Source organism: Rhinolophus ferrumequinum, chromosome 3 (assembly GCF_004115265.2).
Source record: "Rhinolophus ferrumequinum isolate MPI-CBG mRhiFer1 chromosome 3, mRhiFer1_v1.p, whole genome shotgun sequence".
Classification (NCBI taxonomy): Eukaryota; Metazoa; Chordata; class Mammalia; order Chiroptera; family Rhinolophidae; genus Rhinolophus; species Rhinolophus ferrumequinum.
In genome coordinates, this window is record NC_046286.1 from 34,540,039 (window position 1) to 34,567,883 (window position 27,845).

Here is a 27,845-nt window from a genome sequence, read left to right on the forward strand (position 1 = left end):
AGCTGCACTTCCTCTGATAGTGTAGTCAAATGCACCTCTTCATTTTTATTCTGGGTAGTAGGATTATTTATTCTGGGTCTCAAATTTTGTTCCATGTCATAATACCAAAAAAATAAAACAAAATGAATAGCCGGCACACATAAATTATGCAATCTCTATCAATCTATAATCTTCAATTGTGCTAACGTTTGCTATATAAATTGTATCTACTTTGGTAAAAATACACAGGAAAATGAAATTACCTTCTCAAAATGTTAAAACTATCTCTTTAACCAGAATATTGCTTTAAAAACTCAAAAGGATATTTTATATATCCAATATATATGTTACAGATATGAATACTTTTACTTTTTTTCAATAACAACAATATTTTTGTTTACCCAATTTTGTTTCAAATAGTATAGCATTTTAATTCTACAGCCGAGAAAATATTTAATGGGAATATGTTCACAGATGCATCAAAAACTTTCTTATAGCATAATATTTTATTTCTATGGGAATTCAATAAGATTTTCTTAGTTCTTAATATGAACTTAATTTTAAGCTATTTACTCCAAATCTCCTAAGATTCAGAATTGAGTGAAAAGTGGTCACACGACTGAAATTTCACTATTTGCTCAACAGTACTAGCAATATAAGGTACTGGGATAAAGGTGATATTTAGGAAAACATTAGAGAGTGAATATCCAAAAGTGACATATGAAGTTACACTATATCTCACTGTGATATATTTCCATTTCCATTAATGTTACACAGTTTCTGAAGAGAAAAATAAGTATTATATTAATATGGATGATATAGATAGCTAGTGAGAAATCCCTATTGCTTGTTGTAGTAATGTTAAAATTCTTCTATTATTTGTTAATCATAAACTTATAGAACCAAAAATGTAAAGTGGACCTATAGGTTGCATTTCAATCTAAAATAAAATTGTAGAGTATGATTTTATTCAACAAATATTTCCTGAGTTCTGCTATAGAAGTTATCCATTCTTTTGCTTTAAACTCATGTTGCCTCTTAAATATTTTTATGGGGTACTTGGGGAAATCCTATTTTAAAATCCTATAAAAATTAAACTTTATGAGGAAAATTGGACTTTTATTTTTCACAGTAGGGTCTTGAAGTATATACCTAGTCAAGGAAGATTACCAAAAGTAAAAATAAAAAAGCCACAAGAGGACACTATAACGCCAAAATCCAGAGGTGAGCTAGTGACTTCGTCTTTGTAATCAATATGATATATAGTACGGAGGAGTATTACTCTCACTCTGATTGGTCCCTACAATAAATATCAGCACACTATTCTAAGTGCTTGAGATACATCAGAGAACAAGATCCTGCTCGTTGAGGAGATGACATTCTAATAGGGAAGATAAATAATGAACACATACAAGTACATTGTTTAGTATATTAGAAAGTGACAAATGCTATGAAGCAAAGAAAAAGGAGAGCCAGGGCTGGAGATTCAGATTGGTGGAGGGACGAGGTACGTAACCTTAAATAGGGTGGTCCAGGTGGTTCTCCTGGAAAACTGATATTGAACTAAGGCAGCTCGGGAGCCTCGAGGCTATCTGGAAAGGCACATTTCCCAAAGCGAACCCTACGGACAAAGATGCTTGGCTCCTTCAAGAAGCAACTAGGAGGCCTGGCGTTGGGGGCCTTCAGGGAAAGAGCAAGTGGGAGAGTGATGGGAAATGAGGTCAGACAGGAAGTGGGGAGCAGGCAGACATACAGGGCGTGTAGGCCTTGTAAAGACTTGGGCTTTTACGCTGGGAAAAATGGGGCGCCTTTGGAGAATTGTTTGCAGAGACACATGATCTCAATTTTAAAAGGATCGCTCTGCCTTTAATAATAACCCTATGTCTTGGGCAGGCCACTTAACCTTGCTGAGCTGCAGTGTCCTCGCTTGTAAAATGAGCATAATATTTCCTATCTGACAATATTATGTTTTAAATTGCAGTCCATATCTGTAAACCACTTCACCTGTGAGAACGGAATAAATTGCAGCTATCATTAATAAAAAAGGGCCCTTGCCTCCATGCCACAGAGTGCTGAAGGCAAAGGCCTGAATTCAGCCATCTCTGAACACAAAGTTGAGAATCAGGAGCCATCATGGCCTCTTATCTGGCAACTTCTTCAGTGAAGACACTCGTCCCTAGACTTCTGGGAAATTTCCCACCAAGTGAACAAGAACACAGTGAAGGGCCATCTACCCAATGGCAGAGTTCATGTATTTTTCAAATCCTAAATCCGGACATTATTTAAATCAAGGAACTCCTGTCATGGTGCTGAGGGGAAATTCTTTATTATTCATGAAGCAAACAAGTGTTGAGTGTCTCCTTTGCACCACCCAGTGTTCCAGGGGCAGAAGGTACATGGATGAGAAGATATAGGGTAGGTAAATAAATGGATAAGAAGACATGGTCCCTGCCTTCACAGAGGTTTCTGTCTAGCAAGGAAAGGGGCTTGTAAACAATCAAATATAATATTGTGAATAACGATCATCAGAGATAATGTGTCCACAGGACAGGAAGTCAGGGCTGAGCTGGTCTTTGGGATCAGGCTGAGTTTCGTGGAGATGATAGACTCTAGAAGGGCTTGTAATTGCAGAGTTGAAGCTGAGGCTCTAAACTCTGTCATGCTTCCCTCCACACTTCATCCTCTTTGCTTCGGATAACTCAAAATAAAAGTAATTGCTAAACTGCAAAATATATTTCTTGTTTTCAAAATGGCACAGAAGTTACATGCATGCTGAAATTTAAATGGTTTGTTCTAAATATTCTGATAGTCTCCCCGTTTTGGGTGCCCCTTGGTTTTGTGGGACCGTGTGCATATTATAATCTATTCACTGCAAATTCAGCACCCAGAGAGTGCCAGCCAAAAAAGGGAAAGGAAAGGAGACTGAGCGGGGGATGTATAGATAGTAGCCCTTGGGAAGGTATCCAAAGGTAATGATTCTTAAACAGCACCTCGAGAAACCGTTGGTAGTCTGGTGTAGCTGGAGCGTGGAATGGAAAAGCAATAATAAGATGAGGCTGAATGGGGGCTTCTGAGGTATCAGCATAAAGTTCCCCCACATGACAACCAGAGATGTTCAGCTTGACCTTGACATTAAACATCACTCAACGCAGAGGAAAAGAGACTAGAAGAAACTATGTTAAAATTGAATAGGATTTGCCTCAGAGGGTTAGAACTATGTGAATTTTTTCTCATTCTTTATGATTTCATTTAAAATTCAAATGTTCAAAGTTTCTACAGAAAACAAGCATTATGATTACAATGAAAGAAAAACAAAGTTAAAATAAAGAGTATTAGAAAAGAAAAAATTCTACAACAAAAAAAAATATATGGGGCATTTTTCTGGGCTCCTTATTAGTGCCTTGAGGGCCCAGTACGTCTCTTGGTGACTTAGCAGCATCTAGCACAGAACAGAAAACAAGGGCCTGAGCCAAGGACAGAGCGAAATGAAATTGTGCTACTACATCAGAGCCCAAGCAGTTATTCTAAACTCCAGCTGGATTAAAGGAATTGCCTTTGGACTAACACATGACAAAAATGGAGCCTCTAAATTTAGGATGATATTTAAGATGTTGGGAAATGATAGCAAGGAAAAGGTAATTGAAATACAACCAGCGGCAGAAGGAAGGAACCCTTGGAAAATAAATTATAATTCATAATAGGATATAATTAATGTGTCATGACCACCATTAATAGTAACCATTTTAATGTGTATTCCCCATAGCACAACAGAATAGAATCATTACACTCTTCACTTAAATTCCGAAAATAAAAATGTGTTCTGAACTTCTAGCCCTCACATTTTTACTACAAGAAACATTACAGTAGTGGTTGCCTTTTAGTTCTGGGACTCAAGGAGATTATTTTTCTTCATTCTAAAAGATATATTATTTTTGTGATGGAAAAGCATCTTTAAATTATTTATGAAATTTTAAGAGAAATACAAATCATTTTTAATCTCATATGCTAGTATTAGCTAATTTCACTTTACATATTCTCTTCTGGTTGGTTTTCTTTTCACATATCATTGTACATAGTTATAATCAATGTGAGTATCCAGCTTCATAGTTTAATTTTATTGAACATTTAAAAATACTTTTATATTATGATAGTCTATTAATAATTCTCTTTTGTAGCTATTTAGTACATCAATATGGATAAATACTATAATTTATAGTTTCCTACTTTGAGACATTAGAATTTATATAACTATTTTTCTACAATGGGCTATCATGCAATAAGCATTATTTCATTAAGCTACCTTTATTTTTTTTAATTATTTTCTGAAGAAAATTCTCTTGTGGAAACTTATAAATTGCTGAAAATAAGATTTTTATTATTTTTTATTGCCATAAAAAATGCTCCAATTTACATTATCACTAGCAATGTCAAAGTGTACCAGGTTCACCTCAATTTTGTTAGTATTAGTTGTTATTCTTTTGCTAATTAACTAATTATAAGTCCATATTTTCACCTAATTTTTATTTATTTCTTTATTTCTAATAATGGTGAATAGTTTTCAGTCATTCTTTGTAACTAGTGGTCTCTCCAGATTTACTTATTTGTGCATTTGTATTTTGGATTGTGATCTATTCAAATAAGTTCCTTATACATTATAAATATTAAGCCTTTTTATATCTTTTGATTTTTTTTTTCTAATCAAGCATTTTTGGCATTATAATTTAGTTATTTCAAGTAGTAACATGATCAAAGCTGTCAGGTGTCTCCTTTATAATTTCTTCTATTGGTTCAAACATTAGGACATTATCATTCCTCTACAGACAAACCAGGTGGTTTCTGCTGGGTTTTGACAATTTGATTTTATTTTGGTCTATGAACTTGTAAGCTTCCTATGTGTAAAAACAGTAGTGACTCCTTTCAAAGAGAACAGTCCCAAGTCCTGAAAAGAACGGGGTTTCAGATGGCTGATGGGTAGAGGACAATAACCAGAATTCAGAAAGCTGAGGCCTTTAAGTAGAATAAAAATATGATAAAACCTCGTTCCTATATCACCAATTTCTCCAGGGATTTTTTTCTGTTTTTTATGATTCAGTCATTTTCTGTTGTCTTGTGAAGCACCTATGTTGTCTCAAACTGTTCTTATAGAAAATATACTAGCGGCACCAGGGGAAACATGGTGCCATGGTGGAATTAGTCCAAATCCAATGGCAGGTTGTCAAACACACTCCTCAGCTTCAGCTGAGAGAAACCAGAACACGTCATTTTTCCATACACAGTAGTGTCCTGGACCTTGGCTGTACTGGATTCCTTTGGGGACCTTAAAAAAACTCTGATGCCTGGGTTACAACCTTCAGTTTCCTGATGCCACTAGTCTTCAGGTCATTATGGGTATTGAGATTTTTTTTTTAATGTTCCCCAGGTGATTCTAATGTATAGCCAAGGCTGAAAAACATGGTAATCATTTCATCAAGAAATGTAAAAAGGAAATCTAATGTGTAAGAGGAGGTGACCAAGAGAAACAACTAGAAACTACCTGTCCTTTTTTCATAAATACCTGCATCTTGGTGGCAAAATTTCAGTGGGAACAGAAAAATGGGCTTTGGCCATAACGGAAGTTTCCAGAATGTTTCTTTACCTCCTCCCTCATCATCTAAGGTTCAGATGGACTTTTCCAGACACTATAAAATAGATTTTCAAAAATGTGGGAGAACAAAATATTTGAAAGCAAATCTTGAACTCTGATAATTAATAGGAAACAGAATTGGGCTGGGAATGATAAATTCTTTTTTTGCAGGCAAGGATTGTGCACTAGGGTAGGCTCATCAACCCTAAGAGGATTACCCATAGGGAACACCTCACTCCACTGGCATTTTGCCCATCATGACTGGGTTTTTTCCAGATTGATATTCGCATAAGCTTATGGTCCCATAACCCTGGTCTCCCAAAATACCAGGGCAGAGGGCCAGATGTGTGGTTGGAGAGCAGAGAACCAGCCTTGGCTAAAAATTTAGCTCCACCCAGCTGCCATAGAGTTCACAGAGGGTTTTAAGCCTCTAGGAATCATAAGAAAGACATTTAATGTGGTGTTAACCTCACTGGAAAGAAAATTGATATCTCAAGATACTTATAAAGCAGAAAGATGGCATTTTTGCGGCTTTAAAATAAGGAGGAAACTTTTCTAACTCAGCCCTTGCTTCAATACATGCTAGCAAATATATATTTCCTTATCATTTACTCTGACCAAACCTAAAAAGAAAAAAATTTTAAAGACTGAGAGTTTATGCCATGAATCATCAAGTTTAAATGGTATAATAAAATTCCACAATAAGATGCATTTGGATCTGAGGCAATTGGTGACTGACTCCCATCTCCACCTTCTGCCTCGTATGTTCCTCAACAAGATGGACAGACCGAAGTTCTTGTTGGGGTACAGGACAGAGGTGAGGGGGAGCAGCACCAGGCCGGAAGGAACTCATAATCCCTTGGGATGTTCCCACTTCCATTTCCAGTCAGTGCAAACATTATAGCTTCACTATCTTCATTTTTGTTCTTTATTTTTTTATTATTATTAGTTTCAAATGTATAAAACAACATAGTGATTAGACATTTACACCCCTCACAAAGTGATAACCCCAAGGTCTGCTACCGCCAGACACTGTACATAACTATAACAATACCATTGATTATATTCCCTATACTATGCATTCTATAATTTTTTACTTATAGTTGACATTCAATATTATTTGATATTCAGTTGTAGGTGTACAGCATAGTGGTTAGACATTTATATAATTTATGAAGTGATCCCCCCATTAGTCTAGTACCCATCTGACACTATACAGTTTTTACAACATTATTGACTATATTCTCCATACCGTTTTTCATATCCCATGAATATTTTGTTAACTACCAACGTGTACTTCCTAACCCCTTCATCTTTCTCACTCATCCCCCAACTTCCCTCCCTTCTAGCAACCATCAGTTTATTCTCTGTATCCATGAGTCTATCTCTGTTTTGTTTGTTCATTTATTCTGTTCTTTAGATTCCATATATAATGATCTGATATGGTATTTGTCTTTCTCAGTCTGACTTCTTTCACTTAGCATAATACCCTCTAGGTCCATCCATATTGTTGCAAATGGTAAGATTTAATTCTTTTTTTATGACAGAGTAATATTCCATTGTATAAATGTACACAATTTTTTTATCCAATCGTCTATTGATGGGCATTTCAGTTGTTTCCATTATCTTGGCTATTGTGAATAGTGCTGCAGTAAACATAGATGTGTATGTATCTTTTCAAATTAGTGTTTTAGAATTCTTTGGATAAGTACCCAGGAGTAGAATTGCTGGGTCAGAAGGTAGTTCTATTTTTAATTTTTTCAGGAACCATCATACTATTTTCCACAGTGGCTGCACCAATTTGCAGTCCCACAACAGTGCACAAAGTTTTCCTTTTCTCCACATCCTGGCCAACAGTTGTTATTTCTTGATTTATTGATGATAGCCATTCTAACAGGTGTGAGGTGATATTTCATTGTGGTTTTTATTTGCATTTCTCTGAGGATTAGTGATATTGAACGCCTTTTCATATGTCTGTTGGCCATTTGTATGTCCTCTTTGGAGAAATGTCTATTCAGGTCCTCTGCCCATTTTTTCATTGGATTGTTTTTTCAGTGTTGAGTTGTATGAGTTTTTTATGGATTTTGGATATTGACCCCTTATCAGATGCATCATTGGCAAACTATCTTATCCCGTTCAGTAGGCTGTCTTTTTGTTTTGTGTGTACTTTTTTGCTTATTGTGATAGTACACACTGGCTGAAAAGTTTTGTCGTTAATTTCATAAAAGGACCCTGTATTTTATGTTATTTAACTATTTGGACCTGCATCATCATGTCATGGTTGGTTATACTGTATTTTCCAGTGGCTAAGCCATTCATACAGGCATTGCAGGGTCTGCCTTCTCTGTAACCTCTCCACAGTGTTCCTCGGTTTTCTGAGGTATGAGATGGGACCATGTTTGAAGAGGTTCTCACTAGAGTTCAGATGAGGAAAAGCAGTCACATGCTTCTATTTTGAAGGGCAGTGGAAGGTACTCTTGTGAATTCTGTCCTGGGAATCCTGATAAAGTGCGTTATTCGATATTTCCCTTGGGGAGCTAACCTCCCAGGACTCCATAATGGTGCCTGATGGCCTTGGCTCTGTCAGCCCCCCAGCCTGTATGTGAGCTCTCCCCTCCCCCCACCTCCCCCACACCATACACACCCTCCTTGCAGTTGCAGTGTGTGTGTATTTCCAAGTCTCCTTTGAGGTGTGGACTGGCTCAGCACGTGGCCATGGTAACCACACTGCTCCAAATCTGATCCTCTATCGTGTGTGGGGTCCCTTTATCTGAGACTAGGATAGCCAGGTGCACACAGCCATGTGAAGGAGAATGTAATGCAGGAGAAGGGACACCAGATGCCAACAAGAGAGGCAAGAAAGACAAATCTGGAAGGAGTCAGAAGTGAGACTCAGGGTCGGGCAGTGTTTAATAGTGCAGCACCAGAACCCAACTTCTTAGATTTAAATTCTGGTTCTGTCCCTTACTCTCCATGTGTCTTTGGCAGCTATCTTAGCCTTCTGTGCCTCACTTTCACAATCTGTAAAACAGGAGGTAAAAATAATACATACCTCATGGGGTTTGTAGCAATTAATTAAAGTTCTTGGCACATAACTTGATTTCCATAAAAAGCACTTATTATTATTATCATCATGATTGTTGTTGTTTTTTGGGGTTTTTTTAATTTATTGGGGTGACAATTGTTAGTAAAATTACATAGATTTCAGGTGTACAATTCTGTATTACATCATCTATAAATCCCATTGTGTGTTCACACCCAGACTCAGTTCTCTTTCCATCACCATATATTTGATCCCCCTTACCCTCATCTCCCGCCCCCCACCCCCCTTACCCTCTGGTAACCACTAAACTATTGTCTGTGTCTATGAGTTCTTGTTTCTCATTTGTTTGTCTTGTTCTTTGAGTGAAGAATTAGAAACCATGAAGAAAAGTTTTCCCACTTGTATTAGTTTCCTAGGGGTGATATAACAAATTACCACCAACTGGGTGGCTTGAAACAAATTTTTTTTCTCACAGTTCAAGAAATCAGGTTGTCTGAAATCAGGGTGTCACCAGGGTTGGTTCCTTCTGCAGTCTCTAAGGGAGAAGCCATCATGTGCCTCTCAGTTTCCGGTAGTCGCCAGCCATCCTCGGTGTTCTTGCCTTGTAGATGTATCATTCCAGTCTCCGCTTCCATTTTCTCTGTGTTCCTGTGTCTTCTCCTTTTTGTCTTATAGGGACACTTTCATTAGGTGGAGGGCCCTGCCGCCCGCCCTAATCTAGTGTGATCTCATCTCGAAAGTTACCTTAATTACATCTGCAGAGCCCCTTATTCCAAATGTCATATTCTGGTGTTCCAAGTGAACATGAATTTGGGGACAACACTATTTGGCCTACTACACCAACTAAGAGCGGGTTGGGATCAAATCAGAGGAAGAAATCACGAACAGTTCCTAGAAGAACGTCATCTAACCTTGGGCATGATGTTATTGTGTTGTGTGAGTGGTCAGTCAAGCAAAATGGGCTGGATACCCTCAAGGTCATCACTGAGTCAGAATGAGGGGTCAAACACAGAGTTAACCAAGGTACTCTCATTCAAACTGTGGCAAACTTCTCTGGAGAGAAGTTGAATGTACCCAGCAGGCACAGGCTGCACCCATCAGGCAGTGCATGTGCTGAGCTCTTCTCCTGCCCTGTCCTGACATGTTACATGACACTAGTGAACCCACTATTGAACACATTCCGACACTGGGTAATGCGATGGCAAGGTCAAGGGCTTTGGCGCCTCTGGGAACTGGATTTTCATAACATGCTCTACAACTTACTAGCTCCACTTATCACCTTTGTGGCCTCAGGTAAGATACTTATCTTTTCTGAGCCTCAATTGCAACATCTAAAAACAAGGCATAATATCACCACCAACTTGTAGAGTTGCTATAAGTAAGAAAACTAATGTATGCAGAAGCTTCACCTAAGTGCCTGGCATAAATTTCAGTGACCGGTTGCTATTACTATTTTATGGTGAGGTGGTAGTTCTGACTCTTCCCCTTACTAGACTTCAGGGCACCGAGTACAACGGTGAAGACCCATCTGCATCTCTTTCCCCACCATCACCACCACTCTCAGCACCCAATAAACTGGGTAAACACACAGTAAATAGTCAAATTAAATGGCACGTCAACTGCATTTCATTATAACCTCTGCTTCGGAATGGACCCTTATATATAGTCTTTGGCCCTTTATAGCCTATAAATGGACCAATAGCCTTTCAGGGTTTTAATCCAACCAGGACAGTCCATGGACAGTCCATGGCAAAGTACCTTTTTTTGGGGGGTAGAGGGGAAGGGGAACAGAACTTTAACAGTGTGTATTTCCAGGATTTTTTTTTGGGGGGGGGGGCAGGGGGAAGAGTAGTATGTTTTTCCCAGGACTCCTCAGCTCCATCCAAGCCAAGTTTTGTCCTTTCAATCTTACTTGTGGAGGGTACAGCTCGCTGGCCCATGTGGGATCGAACTGCAGCCCTTTTTGCCCAGAGCTCACGCTCTAACCAATTGAGCCACCCGTCCGCCCGGCAAAGTACCTTTCCTTACTTAGCAAATAGAAACTAGGCAGAGCAAAGGCAACAGAAAGCCATGTTAGTCCTTTAGTGTTTGTCAGCATTTAAAGAGGCTTAAATAGAATTTGGAGGCTAAATAAGTCATCTCTCATGAGTGAATTTGTATGACGTTATTATCAAAGTAATACATGTTCATTGTAGAAATTTTAGAAATATAGCCAAGCGAAAAAAGTAAAATCATTCTTAATCCCAGAGAGATGTATAGATTTTTTTCTGTAATAAAATATTGTGAATTTTATTTTCCAGTCATTAGTCTTCGACATCATTTTTAACAGCTTCCTAATATTGGACTATATAAACCTACTAATATTTATTTAACTCATTCCCCATTCCAGGAATTTTAATTTGTTTTCAATATTTTGTTGCTGAATCTAAAGCTGTAATGATATGAGTGTATTCCCTGTTAATTTTATAAATCTTCACTAATTTGGTATTTTTTGTAACCCTACCCCCTTTTCCAAACTTTGCAATTAACCCAAAAGTTCATTCGCTCGGTTTATGAGGAACTGATTTTATTATCCACTCTGAAAATCTCCCAGTGCTGGCTGTGTTGTCTTAAGCAAGCTGTCTCCTGGGCAGCCTGTGTCCAGTAACTGATAAGTAATCAGTGTTCTTGGGTCTGACTACTCACTTGTTCAGGGCATGGGGCTAGTGGGGTCAATGTCGTGGGTTTCAAGCTCTGTATAGACAGGCCGGTTAGTTAAGTGTCCATAGACTGTTTCCCTAACTCCAAACAGCTGTTATTTAAACACTGGCTGTTAGTTTCAAAGAACTGGGCAAAAGAGCATGGGTGGATCAACACAAATCCATCACCACTGAAGGAAATACAGTGTGTCAACATTTTCATCTTCCCCGTGGAAAACAGCTCAGGAAGGTATTCGTGACAAATCACATAAAATTGGTGAGATTGTAGAAAAAGGAGAAGGAATAATTCTGGGAAAAACAATTGGCTGACCTTATACAGATCTTGATTTATAAGCTCAGTCTGTGAGTTCCCCCTATTTCTATGTGAGACAAGTTCAACAGCACGTTTCAAATTGCTGGTGGTAGTATTTAACTGGCAGTTTTCTCTTGCAGCGGACACAGCCCTTGGCACTGATGATGTGTATGATGAAAAAGGATGCCAGTGTGATGTATCTGTAGAAGACCTCACCCCACCACTGAAAACTGTCATTCGAGCTATCAGGTTGGTGGAAAACCTTTGACAAAGTGATTCAGAGACCTACCTCTGATTATTTGAATTACTCTGTTGCTGAGTTGCTTCTCCTGCCAGTAAATCTCCTGAAATAATTACTTCCTCTTGTCCTATTCATCTACATGCCTATCAAATTCTGAAATATTTTTTTCTTAATACAAAACTCTACTGTGTTCAACACAACGTATGTGATAAAAGGTGGGTGAGATTTAAAAAGCCAGGCCTTGTCAGCGAGATTACACAAGAATTGACTTGTCATGTCAATTGGTTACCTTCAGGACATTTAGTGTATAGATACAACTGGATGTCTTAAATTATTTTCATGATTTGATGTTCCCATTCCATGTTCTGTACTTTGTACCAGAGAAAAGGCCCTCTAGGTTATTTCAAAACAGGTTGAGTCTGAAAATGGGAAGAAACCTAACATATTCTGCAGTCAGTTGCTCCTATTCTGCTGAAATATAACTGTTAAAAAGCTGACCTTAACTTACTTCCTCTACTGATGGCAGAAAGGTAAGCGTGTACCCAAAGCAACTTATTTCCAGGACCCACTCCCTACAAAAAAACCAGGATCTGGACTAAATGAGGTGCTGTATGCTGAGTCTGCCCACTCCAATCCCTTGGAGAGGATGTGTGTCTGTCAGGGAATGCTGAGTGGCTGTCTTGCAAAGAAATACCGCTGATCTTTTTGGCTCTCTGCCTTTTACCAAAAAGCCAGAGGAAGAGCTTAACTATGCAACCCAATTTAGCTATTCAGATACTTGGTCTAAACTCAGATATCAGTATGATTGATTATTTAATTCTGTTTTGAGTTGGTCATTTAGGATCGTGTTAGACATTGCTTTACTTAATAATTGGGAGTCACTGGGAAATTAGAAATGAATTATAAATATTTTGGTAAATGTTTATGGGGACAAAGAAAATCATGGTATGGTGAAGTGTGTACCCAGAAGATGCTTAAACATTATCTATAACAGCAACCTAAAATGAAGTGAGGTAAAGCCCAGTTACTTCCCGATAGAACCTTCAAGAAACAGTCCCTGTGAGTGGAGGGACGAACCTTCTTATGTGCCCTGGACTGTCCAGATTATGCCTCTTTCTCACCATAATTGTGAGTAACACTCCCGGTCTTTCTCAAAGTATCCCAGACTGGGGATACTAGAAGCCTTGGATAATATTTACTCCCAGAAAACCCAGGGATATGAAGTAAAATGATGCCTGAAGACTTCAATTAAAAGGAAAGAAAGGATCTAGAACTGCCTTGCCCAATACAGCAGCCCCTGGCCACATGAGGCTATTTAAATTTGAATTAATTAAAATCAAACAAAATTTAACATTCAGTTCATCAGTAGCATTTAAAGTGCTCAATAGCCACAGATAGCTAGTGGCCACTGTATTGGGCAGAGAAGGTGTTCAGTACATTTCCATCATTGCAGAAAGTTCTATTGGGCATTGCTGGTCCAGAAGTCACCTTGAAATTCTTTACATTCATTCATTACATCCATCAAAGACTCTAAAGTGAAGGTGGGGCAATTCATCCAGGGATTAGCCTGACTTGCAACAAGTACAGTAAAAATCTTATCTAATGGGAGCAGATTAGGTTTCCTAAAAGTCATATTTAATCCAGTTTGTGTCATTTCCCAAGACCTGCCAAAGCTTTCTGCTTTTGCCTTGCAACCTATAAAAAGAATTGTGAGCTGCAAGAAAGGAAATGAAATAGGTTTATTCTGCTAGCTAAGCACTTTAGCAGCAGTTTAAGATTTACTTTCTTATACTTTCCTCTTGAAACTTGACTGATTTTTTTGTAAAGCCCTTTGCATAATACCCTTCTTTTCAGAATTCTTTCTTGGTTCTTTTTTTTAACAGAACTTTATTATTTACACGTACCTCTTTTGTGTGGATTTTGGAAGCTTTCTGCTTACTACTTTGTGAAACATGAGGGGCACATTTTTCTCCCCCATGTTATGATTCTGATTAGTAGGTATTTTTTCCTCACTTCTAAGTTCCATTTAAAATTGTTGGATTTCATTCAAACATAATTGCCACACGCAATAGTTAATAACTAATTGGAAATCTTTGACTCATGATAGTACCTAATTTCTAAAAATACATGATTATAAGACCAACCAATACAATTAGTAGTTCTAAAAAGGAGTTTGCAGGTATATGTCCCTAAATCTTACACAAAAGTATCCTTTCCCTGAGTTTAATTACATAAATAAACTGAAAGTCAGTTGACTGGAATATTTTCTGCCAGAACATGCTCACCTCATACAGCTCACCTGAAAAAGTATTTTACATGTATATTATCTTACTGATTGCAAGTGTCAACCACCGATTATCCATCTCTAACATAGCGACTTTGTTTTGGCATTTTCCTTGATATTTTCAGTTGTTTCAGTATTTAATATCACTACTTGAACATGCCTTTTGTCTTCCAGTAGCTCTTACAACAATAGTTCTTCTTAAAAACCAAATAAAAAGTAAAAGGTGTATCAAAAAATATGTATTCCACTGCAAGGATGACAGCAGGAAAATAATATTGTTACCTTCACAAAGAGCAAAGTAGGAATTACTATTTTCTGTTATTAATATTTATTACGCATCTGCCATTTTATAGTTATTTCTGAAAGTAAAGATTCTCAGGTAATGAGGTGATTAAGGCCACTCTCCAAACTTATCTGGATTCTATTACCCGAGCGCACTTTGAGACTTTTTTTTTTTAGTGAATGACAGCAATTTTTATAGTACTGAACAATGGCTAGCCTTAAACATTTCCAAAATATGTCTGAAAAGGCAAAAGAATGAGTAGTTTTGTATAGTTACTGCAAGATTACCACAGATTATTCTCAAAATATTAGTTAATGGGAGTGCACAAAGTTACTGGTTTTCAAACTCATCTCTGGGAGTGAAGACTATAATTATTTTTAACAAAAGTTCTATATCTTGTTAATGATTTAATTAAAACAATGTTGTCTTTTCATCCATTCAAATTAATTTCTACATAGAAAAATGAAGTAAATAGATTAACAAGCAAATTGATAACCATTCTACACACTCTCTTTTCACTATATTATAGTATATTCACTTGCAAGGGCTGCCCTAACAAAATACAACAGACTGGGTGGCTTAACCAACAGAAATTTATTTTCTCACAGTTCTGGAGGCTTTCAGTGCAAGATCAAGGGTTCAGCAGGATTGATTTCTTCTGAGGCCTCTCTCGGCATGCAGATGGCCGCCTTCTCACAGTCTCTTCACATGGTCTTTCCTCTGCACCCCCACGTATCTGTGTCCAAATTCCCCTTCTTCTGACACCAGTCAGACTGAATCCGGGCATACCCTAACAGTTTCATTTGAACTTAGACACCTCTCTAAAGGCCCTGTCTCCAAATACAGTCACGTTCTGAGGTAGTAGGGTAGGGACAGGGCTTTAACATAGGAATTTTGGGGGTACACAACTCAGGCCATAACACATGGCAAGACACCTGTTTTCACATCACTGAAAAATATTTTCTCAGGCACAATATCAGAATTTTCAGATTAAAAATCAGCCCATCAATTATCCAACATCTAGACATTTGGGACTATCTGAAGAGACAGGGACCAACTTACCTGTAAAGCTTGCACTTGGCATTGTGTAAACACTAAATAAGTGTGTTTAATCCCGGGCAAAATTCCACACAAAAATTAATATATGTTCATTTATCTGAAATAACAAATAAATGTTAAAAGTCATATCCAGTACATCTCAATATTTATAAAAGGGTAACAGAGAAATAATTTTTCTAAGTACAAAAGAAATGTTTGTACTTGTTTTCCCACACCAAACTGGCTAGATCAGTTCTCAGATATGCCTACCCAGGCTACATACAAGTGCTATGTAACGGACTAGGCAATTGGGAAAAGAGTTTTGTCAGTTAAAATGTTGCAATGCAAAGCGTACCTGCTTCTCACCAGTATTTTTTCATAGAATTACTATATCCAGGATCAGGCCACACTCAACGAGATCCTCAACCACAGTTGTACTCTCGTCAGCTTGTTTCATTTAATCATGTTTTGTGCCAGTTGTCAAGAAATAAATCAGAATATCGTACAACCTGTTTTTCTTAGGAAGATAACTGAAGCAACCTGATGGAGATTTCTCATTATTTTGAAGAGAAATGACCAAGAAGCTGTTCATTGTAGGATGTTCTTGGCTTCTCTTAACATCTCTGTGCTATAATCACAGTGCCTGCTATGGCTGCACTAGTATGCAACCTTTTATTTCCCAGGCCAAAGCAGCCTTCTAGAGAATCAAGTGAGTAAATAAGGTCTTGGGTGAAAACTCAAAGAATTCTTTAGTTGAAGCGGCAGCCCAACTTTACCCTGGCACCACGGGCTACCTCTTCCCCATGCCCAAACCCTCCCCAGGGCTGCTCAAGGTAAGTAGTCCAAGAAACGACAGCCTCTGTGTGACCTTTGGCAACTCGCTTCACCTCTCTGTGCCTCGTTTTCTCATTGGTGGAGTGAGGATGGTAATACTATTGACCTTGTAGGACTGTGGTGAGGATTAAATGAATTCACATTTGCAAAGCACTTAGGGCACCCGGTAAGCACTATGTAATGCTATTACAGCCTCCAGGTATCAGGGCTTCTTAGTGCCTTCCCAGCAAGCTGCCTCCACTCCCATCTTCCACTCAGGCCAGACCCTTTCCTTTCTGCACTCTGCCCACTTCCATGGTGTGTCACATGAGAGGAGCACCTCTTTCTCTTTTCTGAGGGGGTGCTCCCAACTTCCAAACATTTGCAGCCTTGCTTGCCTGCACCTTCCCCAGGAAGCATTTGCTGTTACCCATTAAAGATACCTCCTCACCACCTGCACTGAGGAATCACTCAGAGCCATGCCGCTGAGGCTGGAAGAGCAATTATTTCACCCAACCGTGAAGCGATGTTCCAAGTAGCTCTCCCCTTCGTCTTCTGGGTGAGTTTGCTGCCCCCGCAGGCACCCTCCCAAGAAGCAAGAGGACAGTGACAGGTAGAAGTTACCTGTCCCCTCCCTCCCCCACCCACACAGAGGCCTGACTACAGACCCTTTAAAGTTCCTCCCAGAGGGCAGTTCATGCACTCAGAAAATATGTATTGAGCTTCTATTCCGCACCAGGCACAGGGATAAACATTAACAAGAAAGATGGATGCCTGCTTAGGTTCATGAGGGGCTGCCAGAAAAGTAAAGAGTCAGTAAAGTTGCAGAGCAAAATATCACTGCAATAATAGAAGTCCAGGATATTTGGGCAGACATAATGTCAGCACTTACCTGGGAAGTGTCATTCAGGAAGGCTTTCTGGAAGGAAGGGTATCCAAGCAGAGATCTGGTAGATAGGTAGGTTCCAGGCAGGTTATTGAAGGGGTACATATTTGAGCAAAGGGAAATACAATTGCGGGGAACCAAAGCTGAAAGGGGCATTGGAAGGTATGCATGCTGGAGGAGGACAGAGGATGTGGGGACGAGAGTTTAGATCGAAAAGAGGAGTAGGGACCATTATAACAAGCAGGAAGACATGGAGGCTTTTAAGTACAGAAGTAAATTTATCAGATTGGAGCTTAATTCTAAAACTTAGAAAGATGCCCTGATTGCAATGAGAAGAATGGACTGGAAAGAAGCGACTACTGTTGTTAGTACAATACCTGGATCTGCTGGGGGCCTGAGCCAGGCAGTCACGGTGAACAGTGAAGGATGCATTTCAGAGCTCCTCAGATGTAAAAAATAATAGGATTTGCATATTTACTGGTTGGAGAGGATGGAGTAAAAAAGGAAGGGAACTCAAGGGTGATACATGTAGTTGCCTGGTCAGACAGAGGCCAGCTTGAGGGAAAATAGTGCATTGTTGAGAGTGTTGAGTTAGGGGGTCACAGCGGGGCCCAGCAAGCAGATGAATCCCTGGATCTGAGGCCCAGGGTAAAAACCTGGAATGAGAACAAACTTGGTCGTCGTCAGCACAGAAATAGGTGGTTTACGAAAGTGTCACCCCAGGGAGAGTGTGGGAGTAAAGACGGAGGATGGTCAACACAGAATCTAAGGCTCACAGATCCGGAGGAGCTGCAAAAGGAAGAAGGCTCCGATGGAAACGACCAGACAGATGGGAGACAGCGTGGAAGAAGGGCAGCCAGAAGAGTGTTTCGAGCAGGAGCCAGTGGTCAACTGTGTAAATGCTGCTAAGAGGTCACGAAGATAAAGAGTGAGAAGACCCTTTGAAAGTGACAACAGAGAGGCCCCCAGTGACTTTGGAGAAAAATTTAATAGAGGCATAAAAGGAAAAGAATAGATCAAAAGATACATAGAAAAACTGAAAATGGAAATATATCAAAATTATTGGGATGCTGTGAAAGTAGTATCAAAAGGGAAATTTATATTGTTACAGGCCTATCTCAAGAAACAAGAAAAATCCCACATAAACAACCAAATATTACATATTAAAGAACTAGAAAATGAAGAACAAACGAAACCCAAAGTCAGCAGAAGGAAGGAAATGATAAAAATTAGAGTAGAATTAAATGAAATAGAAAACAAAAAGACAATAGAAAAAGTTAATACAACAAAGAGCTAGTTCTTTGAAACGATTAATAAAATTGACAAACCCCTAGCTAGGCTCACTAAGGAAAAAAGAGAAAAGACACAAATAAACAAAATCAGAAATGAAAGAGAAGTTACAACAGATACCATCGAAAAACAAAAGATCATCCAAGAATACTATGAAGGATTATATGCCACCAAATTCAATAACCTAGAAAAAATAGATTTCTTTGAAAGATATAGCCTTTCTAAACTAAATCATGAAGAATTAGAAAATCTAAACAGACTGATCAACAGTAAGCAAATTGAAACAATCATCCAAAACCTACACAAAAGCAAAAGTCCAGGACCAGATGGCTTCACTAGTGAATTCTATGAAACATTCAAAGAGGATCTAATACCTGTCCTGCTCAAACTCCTCTAAAAAATTGAAGAAGAGGCAACACTTCCTAACTCATTTTATGAAGCCAACATTACCCTGATACCAAAATCTTGTAAGCACAATACAAGAAAACCACAGACCAATATCTCTGATCAATACTGATGCAAAAGTCCAAAACAAAATACCAGCAAATAGAATACAACAACACATTAAAAAGATTATACATGACAATCAAGTGGGGTTCATTCCAGGGGCACAAAGATGGTCCAACACACACAAATTGATCAATGTGATACACCACATAAATAAAATAAAGGATTAAAATTATATAATATCAATAGATGCAGAAAAAGCACTTGATAAGATACAACATCCATTTATGATTGAAACACTTAATAAAATGGGTATAGAAGGAAAGTACCTCAACACAATAAAGGCCTTATATGACAAAGCCACAGCTAATATCATACTTAATGGTAAAAAACTGAAAGCTTTTCCTCTAAGATCAGGAATAAGACAGGGAGGCCCCCTATCACAACTGTTATTCAACATAGTACTGGAAGTCCTAAGCCGAGCAGTCGGGCAAGAGAAAGAAATAAAAGGCATCCAAATTGGGAATGAAGAAGTTAAATTGTCACTCTTTGCAGATAACATGATTCTTTTTATAGAAAACCCTAAAGACTCCACCAAAAAGCTGTTAGAAACAATAAACAAATATAGTAAACTTGCAGGATACAAAATCAATGTACAAAAATTCATTGCATTCCTATATACTAACAATGAAATTTCAGAAAAAGAAATGGAAAAATCAATTCCTTTTGCAATTGCAGCAAGAAAAATCAAATACCTAGGAATAAACCTAACAAAGGATGTGAAGGACTTATACACTGAAAACTATATTATTAAAAGAAATTGAAGAAGACACAAAGAAATGGAAAGATATTTCGTGTTCATGGATTGGAAGAATCAACATAGTTAAAATGGCCATATTACCCAAAGCAATATACACATTTAATGCAATCTCCATCAAAATCCCAATGGCATTTTTTAAAGAAATAGAACAAAAAAATCAACAGATTTGTATGGAATCACAAAGAGCACAAATAGCCAAAGCAAACCTGAGAAAAAAGAACATGACTGGAGGTATCACACTCCCTGATTTCAGTTTATACCACAAAGTGACAAAAATCAAAACAGCATGGTATTGGCAGAAAAACAGACACACAGACCAATGGAATAGAATTGAGAACTCAGAGCTAAACCCACACATATATGGGCAGATAATTTTTGACAAAAGAACCAAACTACACTATGGAGAAAAGAAAGCCTCTTCAATAAATGGTGCTGGGAAAATTGGAAAGTCACAGGCAAAAGAATGAAATTAGATGGCTATGTGTCAACATATACCAGAATTAACAGAAAATGGATCAAAGACTTAAACATAAGACCTGAAACAATAAATTGCATAGAAGAAAACATAGGTACTAATCTTATGGACCTTGGATTCAGGGAGGATTTTATGAATTTGACCTCAAAGGCAAGGGAAATAAAAGCAAAAATAAGTGAATGGGGCTATATCAAACTAAAAACCTTCTGCACAGCAAAAGAAACCATCAACAAAACAAAAAGGCAACCAACCAAATAGGAGAAGATATTTGCAAACAAAACCTTCAATAAGGGGCTAATATCCAAAATATATATTAAAAAAAAGAAAGAAAGAAAAAAAAAAAAAACCTCATACAACTCAACAATGAAAAAAAGAAAAACAATCCAATTTAAAAATGGGCAATGGACCTGAACAGACACTTCTCCCAAGAAGACATACAAACAGCCAACAGATATATGAAAACATGCTCAACTTCACTAGCTATTAGGAAAATGCAAATCAAAACCATAATGAGATACTACCTCACAGCTGTTAGAATGGCTCTTATCAACAAGAGAAGGAATAACAAGTGTTGGAGAGGCTGTGGAGAAAAAGTAATGTTCACACACCGTGGCTGGGAATGTAAATTGGTACAGCCACTATGGAAAACAGTATGGAGGTTCCTCAAAAAAATTAAGAATGGAATTACCATACAACACAGCAATATCTCTTCTGGGAATGTACCCAAAATATCTGAAAACATTTATCCATAAAGATATATGTACCCCTATGTTCATTGCAGCATTATTCATGGTGGTCAAGACATGGAAACAACCAGAGTGTCCTCGATAGATGATTGGATAAAGAAGCTGTGGTACATTTATACAATGGAATATTACTTGGCCAAAGAAAAGATAAAATACTGCCATTTGCAATAACATAGATAGATCTTGAGATTATCATGCTTAATGAAATAAGTCATACCAAAAAAGCCAAGAACCTCACTAATACATATGTAGGATATAAAACTGAAAGCAACAAATAAATAAGATAAACAAAGAAACAAAAACTCATAGACACAAACAAAAGTTTAGTGGTTACCAGAGGGTAAAGCGGGGAGGGAGGATGGTAGAAGAGGGGAGAAAAGGGTCAAATACATGGTGATGGAAGGAGAACTGACTCTGGGTGGTGAGCACACAATGTGATATATACATGATGTATTATAGAACTGTACACTTGAAACCTATATAATTTTACTAACCAATGTCACCCCAATAAATTTAATAAACTTTTTTAAGCTTGAAGCCAGAGTGTAAACAGGACACTTTTTTAAATGATCTATCAGAATCTTTCACTCTAATTTAAACATAGATGAGGTAGGTGTCAAGAATTTTTTTGAGAACTAGCAAAGACTCATCAACTCCTCTAAATTGCTCAGATCTAATATCAAAGAGAACCACTGCTGATGTGTCCGAGTTTCTGAGATGGCTTATGCAAATCAGTCCTCGCTGTAACCCTGGGTTATGTGATGAGGTTTTCCAGTTTTCTTGCCTTGTGTTCTTCCTATTCTGAAAAGCACGGATGGGACCATTCTCTTCACCATCCCCGAAAATGCATTTTCAACTCTGAATTTGTCTTAAATCTCACTTGGTACTTCAGACAAGAATACTCCACAAATAGAAAAGAAGAGGCACGTGTTTGCCATTGTGGGTTTTTGTTAAATCTACAAGCTGTTTCATCATCACCAGTTGTTAATTGTGCTGATGGCATCTCCACTATTTTTCACGGAGGTGAGCAGTCTTTGTTTGCAAGTCACTAATAAGACATTCCCAACAGCAAGTATATGCCATGTTACAGTAAAGGATGCTGCTGGAAGAACATTTTATAGATCATTTAGAACATATTTTTAAAATCAGCTAATATAGTCCCTGGAATATTCTTTTCATTTGTTTCGGTTTTGAAGATAATTGTGGCCACATCTTGCTTTGAGGCTGCTTTAAACTAGTGTTTTCACTAAAGATACACTTACTTTGCAGCATCTAATTTTTAACCTTTTATTTGGTTGTAATTTAAACTGAATCTCTTATTTATTGCCATGACTGAAATTATTCAAGAGCAATCAACATGTGTGGTACTTTTTTTACTTACGTATTACTAAGATTTTATACTCCTAGGAAAATAAAATTCCCCAATTTAGTTACTATATCAGTGTTCACAAAATTCTCGGAGGAAAATTAACCATTGGCGGATTTGCCTGGATCCAGGAGTTCTCACTTGGGTTTTACTTCCTCTCTCTTTAAAAGAAAACCCAACAAAATGTACAGGAGAGCCTACTAGATCCTGAATATAAAGCACAAGCATTAGAAGAACAACCCTACTGCCCGTGGTGGAAACAGTGTGGCCACAGAACTTTCCTGATCCCTTAGTCAGCCAAGTGAGGCATGTGCTGGCCCCTGCAGTAAGGACATCTTATAGACGGTATAGAAATGGAACTAATTTGCATGTATCAAGAGTTGAAAGCAAGAAAATGAGATGGGTCAGTTATATCCAGGGACTCCTGGGATTCCTTAGTCACTGACTAGGAGCCCGATTTGAGATGAAAGAAGGGTGAAGCAGTCGTAGAGATATAATGCTCTAACTAGTTTTGACGGGTTTTCAGAGTCTAAATACTATATATTTGACTCTCAAACAATGTGGGGTTAGGAGCACTGACCACCCCTACCCCGGGCCCCGTGCAGTCAAAAATCTGCATATAACGTTTGACTCCCCAAAAAACTTAACTACTAATAGCCTACTGTTTACTGGAAGCCTTGCCGATAACATACACAGTCAATTAACACCTTTTGTATGTTATATGTATTATATACTGTATTCTTGCAATAGAGTATGCTAGAGGAAACATTATTAAGAAAATCATAAAGGAAAATACATTTGCAGTATTTGTTGGAAGAAATCTGCATATAAGTGGACCCACGCAATTCAAACCCATGTTGTTCAAGGGTCAATGGTATACACAAATGCAAATCTGTATTATTGAATCATGTTTATGAATTGATAATAACATTAATAAATCATCCAAACAAGTAATACGTATGCCTTCAATAGTGATTCAAATTATCAACTTCCATAGTACTCATTGTCTGCTCCATTTGCCCTGTGAGCAATACTACCCCTTGACCAATCTCTAAAAGGTGAGAGAGGGCTACCTTGGGAGAAATTCAGTGATCAAAAGCCTCTGAATCACCTCAAGAATGAGCCCTAGGGCCCTTGCTTTGAAAGCAGATAGAGGCTATGTTTCTCACAGAGCATCAGAAATCAAAGGACAGAGTTTTCCAAACAGGGAATGAGGGTGATATGGAATGCACATCTGTAAAGTAAATCAACCCAACTAGCCAACATAAAGTAAGAAGAGGGATTGGGAGGAAAAACACACATCCACACCAAAAACATAAGTTCTGGGAATATAATGGGGCCATTTCTAGAGCCTGGAGAAATTTGGTAATCTACTGCAGAGATGGCGGTGCAAAGTGGGTAAAGGGCTGGCATCTCCTCCAGCAACTGTTTCCCATCACCTCTACCGGTCGGGGTAAGCCCCCCTCTCCTGCACACCCACACTATTCATGCTCCCCACACCTTCCATGCGCAACATGGATTGTGACTGTTTGCCTACTTGTCTGTCTGCCCTACTAGACTGGAAGTGCTCAAGCAGCAGGGTTTATTTCTTCATCAATGTATCCCCAGAATCTAACACAGGGCCTGGCACATAGTAGGCATTCAATAAATGTCTGATGGGTGAGTGAAGGAATGAATGAGTTCTGGAGTCCCACTCGGCAGCTCCGTTGGGGAAGCAGCTGCATTGAGCTCATCTAAGGAGTTCCAGGCTCTGATGAAGCAGGTTCTCAAACCCTCTCCGTGCTCCCGGTGCAGGGCTGATGCCTCCCACCAGGACCACAGAGGGAAAGACACTGGACACCAAGTGAGCCCTGGAGGCTTCTTTGACTCCTCCTCAGCGGTCAGTGCTCCTCAACGCCTAGCACAGTGGCCAGCCCCTAGGAAGTGCCCGATGGATACTTACTGAAAGACTGAGTGAATCAGTCACCCCGCACTCCTATTTGCGTCTAAAGTAGTCCTTTGAAAAACTAATTGAACTTCTTAACTACTTCCTGCATGAAAACTTCAAGCCTGACTCAGGGGAGGAGGGCCAGGAAGCATTTGTGTTCTGACTGGAGGCCTGACACCCAGGCACACTGCCCCTCTGCCTAATAGGTGTGATTTGTGTGACCCCGAAGACTTATGCAAAATCCATCACTCCATGCATGGAGGCAGGGATCATGCAGATTGTTCTACCCCCACCACCCTAACCCCTCTGCTTCAGTAATTCTCAGCCTGGGCTAGCTGCATGTTAGAATCACCTGAAGAGTTTTATAAAATCTCTGGACCACCCCCTGGATCAATTAAAACAGAATTTCTGAAGGTGAGACCCAGGCATCGGCATTTTTTAAAGCTCCCCAGCTGACTCCAGTGAGCAGCCAAGCTTGGGAAGAACTGCTGTCTTTACAGTCAATCAATCTGCCTCTTCAGTTCACAGTCGGCTGAGCTCTCTCCACCCTGCCCAGGGTTTGGCTGCGGGCCGGGCCCGTCCATCTGTTGGGTGGCGGCAACAATCACTGCCTCTGCAGTTTTCTAATCATTCTTATCTCTGCATATTCATAGGCAATGTTTTTTACCCTGATGTAGAGGACTGAAACAAGACTTTTGCAAGATTTTGTAACTCATGGCAGCACCACCACAAATGCACCTACATTTCCTTATAAGTGCACATATGTTTGTGTGTATATATAGATATATTCTACCCAGAGTTTAACTTTGCTTTATTTTTTCATGCTCAGAAAATTGTATGAGCAGACTTCCTTCAGTTTCAAGACCAGGTTCCAGTTTGGGTTTATGATGAATCTTTTTCCCCCTCTAGTGGTAGTACTGGGACACGTCGGCTTTGTGCAATAGGTTTCCTTCTCTTCGACTCCTAGCCTCTTAGTTCCCGACAGCATCAGAGGAGACTGGCGTTAGGGCCTTTTGCTCTTTGCTGCTATATTAGTTCTGGGGGTGCAACTTATCCTTATGAAGAGAAGAAGCCAATGAGAATATAACTTACTCCTCAGCTTTTATCAGTCCTCCAAAGGGCCTTCCAATAAGACCAGTAAGAACAGGCCATTCACTTAGCAAAATTTCATTGAGCATCTATTATGTACCAAGCATATGTGAGTAAAAAGAGCCATTTCATAGCAAAGTATCTTTTCTGTTGTTGTTATTTTGTGTTAAAATATTCTCTTAATATTAAGACAATAGTAGAACACTGTGATTAAGAGCTCAGCATTAGAAATACTGAATGTCAACTATAATTTTAAAAAAATAGTCACAGGGATATAAAGTACAACACAGGGAATATACTCATAGTCAATAATACTGTAATAACTATGTACAGAGTCAGATGGGTACTAGACTTACTGGGGTTATCACTTTGTGATATATAAATGTCTAATCACTACGTTGTTTTATACACTTGAAACTAATAATTTTAAAAAAAGGAGATCAGCACTGGAACCAGATTGGTTCAAATTCCAATCTCACTCTTACTAGCTGTTTAACCCCAAGCAAGTTACTTAACCTCTCTGTGCTTTAGTTTCTTTATATGCAAAATAGAGATGACAATAGTACCCTTTTTGTAGGGTACTATTCATAGGATACTGCCTGACATTATTATCGTATTAATCATTAAATGTATTTACAGGTCCTAATTTTACTCTAAAATGATTTGCTCAAACCTCCTTTCTACCAGACAATACACAAATTATATTAAACTTCTTTTATAAGCCTGTAAGAGGCCATCAAGATCTTCTGCCTGTTTTTTCCAGGCCAGTTCACAGGCCTCGGTTTATTCCCAGTCTCAAGGCATTTCCTCATGGCTCTTATCTAGAACAGGGGTTGGCAAACTACATTGGGGGCCAAAAGCCAACCTAATGCTTGTTTCTCTAAATCGTTTTACTGGAACATAACACTCACTTATGTATGTATGGTCTCCCATGCTACAATGCAGAGTTGAGTGGTTTCAACAGAGACCATACACCCTATAAAGCATAAAATATTTACTGCCTGGCCCTTTACAGAAAACACTTTCACCTCTTATCTAGACTAGGAGTTGCTCTGGATTTATGCCCCGCTGCATTTGGAGAATAAAGGTCCATAACATTCAGGCTCGCCTATGCGAGAACCAAGATGGAAAATCAACATTCCCTCTTCTCCCTGGACTCCCCTATCCCAGGACTCCTCTAACCCCCAGCTTTCCTTCCTCCCTGTCACTTTGTAGCTAAGTCTTAGTATCTGAAATGCAATGGTCTTAAAGAGAAAAGAAATTAAAAGCCCTTTCAAATTCAGTCTGACAGCTATTTGTGGACATTTTCTTCAATTTTCAGCATCCTCATATCTTGCCTGAAGTTGAGAATTGTTGAACTCTGGGCGTCATTTCTTCCTGCAAATAACCAGAAAATGGCCTACTCATTCCTTCTGTTTGCCAATGTTCGTTGTGCAGTTGTAGCTAGTAGCTGGGAAATACACACTGTTAAGCAAAACTAGCAACTATAGTGAGACAGATATGAATATCCAACAACCAGGGTATAGTAAGTAGAGGGCCCCTAGAATTTCTGGTAAAAGGGAAAATATTACAAATTGCGGGTGGGAAGCCCACATTAGCCATGGACTAGATCCTAGAGAGGACCCTTTGAGAGAATGGAGGTGGCAAATGTGAAGGGCAGAACGCATTCCAAGCACGAGACCCCCTGTGGGAAGACTAACATGGATTTGAGTTGAATATACTAACGTAGCCTTGGATTGATTGTTTGTGAGTGTCGGGAGTACAGGAAACAGAGGCGGTCAGACCAGTAAACAGCCAGACATTCTCCCTAACCTTCCAGAGGTTGCGTGCCATGACCCGCCCTGTGATGCCAGCTTAGTGGAGTGGTAACAAACACAGGCCCTGGCGTCAGCAATAACCTGCCTGTTACTAGTTGTGTGACTTTGGGCAGGTTATACAACCTCCTGAGCTTTTACTTGACCCAATTATCAAAGGTGGGAAATTCTTACTTAAAGTTGACACGATGCAGGTAAAGTCCTTAGTGTAGTGCCAGCCATCCAGCAAGGGCCTCACCATTGGAGAGCCACTCAACATTAAGTTGAGGAGCACAAGATATGTGTGTCCTACACACCTTCATATCCCCGCTATACAGCTCTATGTCCAGTAGGTGGCGACTGGGCGCTCGGGTGAAGTTTGTTGCGTTATAGAGATAGAAGTAGTTTTAGACATCCCTGTGATGGTGGAGAAATGAGGAGACACTGCAGGAAGCAAGGATGACAGCACTAGTCACAAGTGCTTTCTCGGGCTTCGCTTAGTGTCTCAGGTGTTCTCTCTACCTTCTGATTTTGACCATTGAAATCATGTCCAGTCCCTGGAGAACTGAGTGGAGGGAGGGAGGCTCAGGTGATTGAATGGTACACACGTCTTTAATCACCTGACTCTGATGACCAGGGGTCTTCACTCAAAAAGATCATTGTGTAATGGCTAAAAGGTCAGGAACCCCAAGCACTGTGCCCCCTTAGAGG

General features: G+C 39.0%; 1 protein-coding gene across 2 annotated transcripts in view; it reads left to right on the forward strand.

Moving 5' to 3' along the window:
* The window catches only part of KCNQ5 (potassium voltage-gated channel subfamily Q member 5), a 532,349-nt gene that overhangs the window by 492,655 nt on the left and 11,849 nt on the right, over positions 1–27,845 (forward strand). For both annotated transcript variants that reach the window (XM_033102968.1, XM_033102969.1), the window contains one exon: positions 11,777–11,885. In XM_033102968.1, the coding sequence (XP_032958859.1) occupies positions 11,777–11,885 (109 nt within the window). The remainder of the gene's footprint in view (positions 1–11,776; positions 11,886–27,845) is intronic.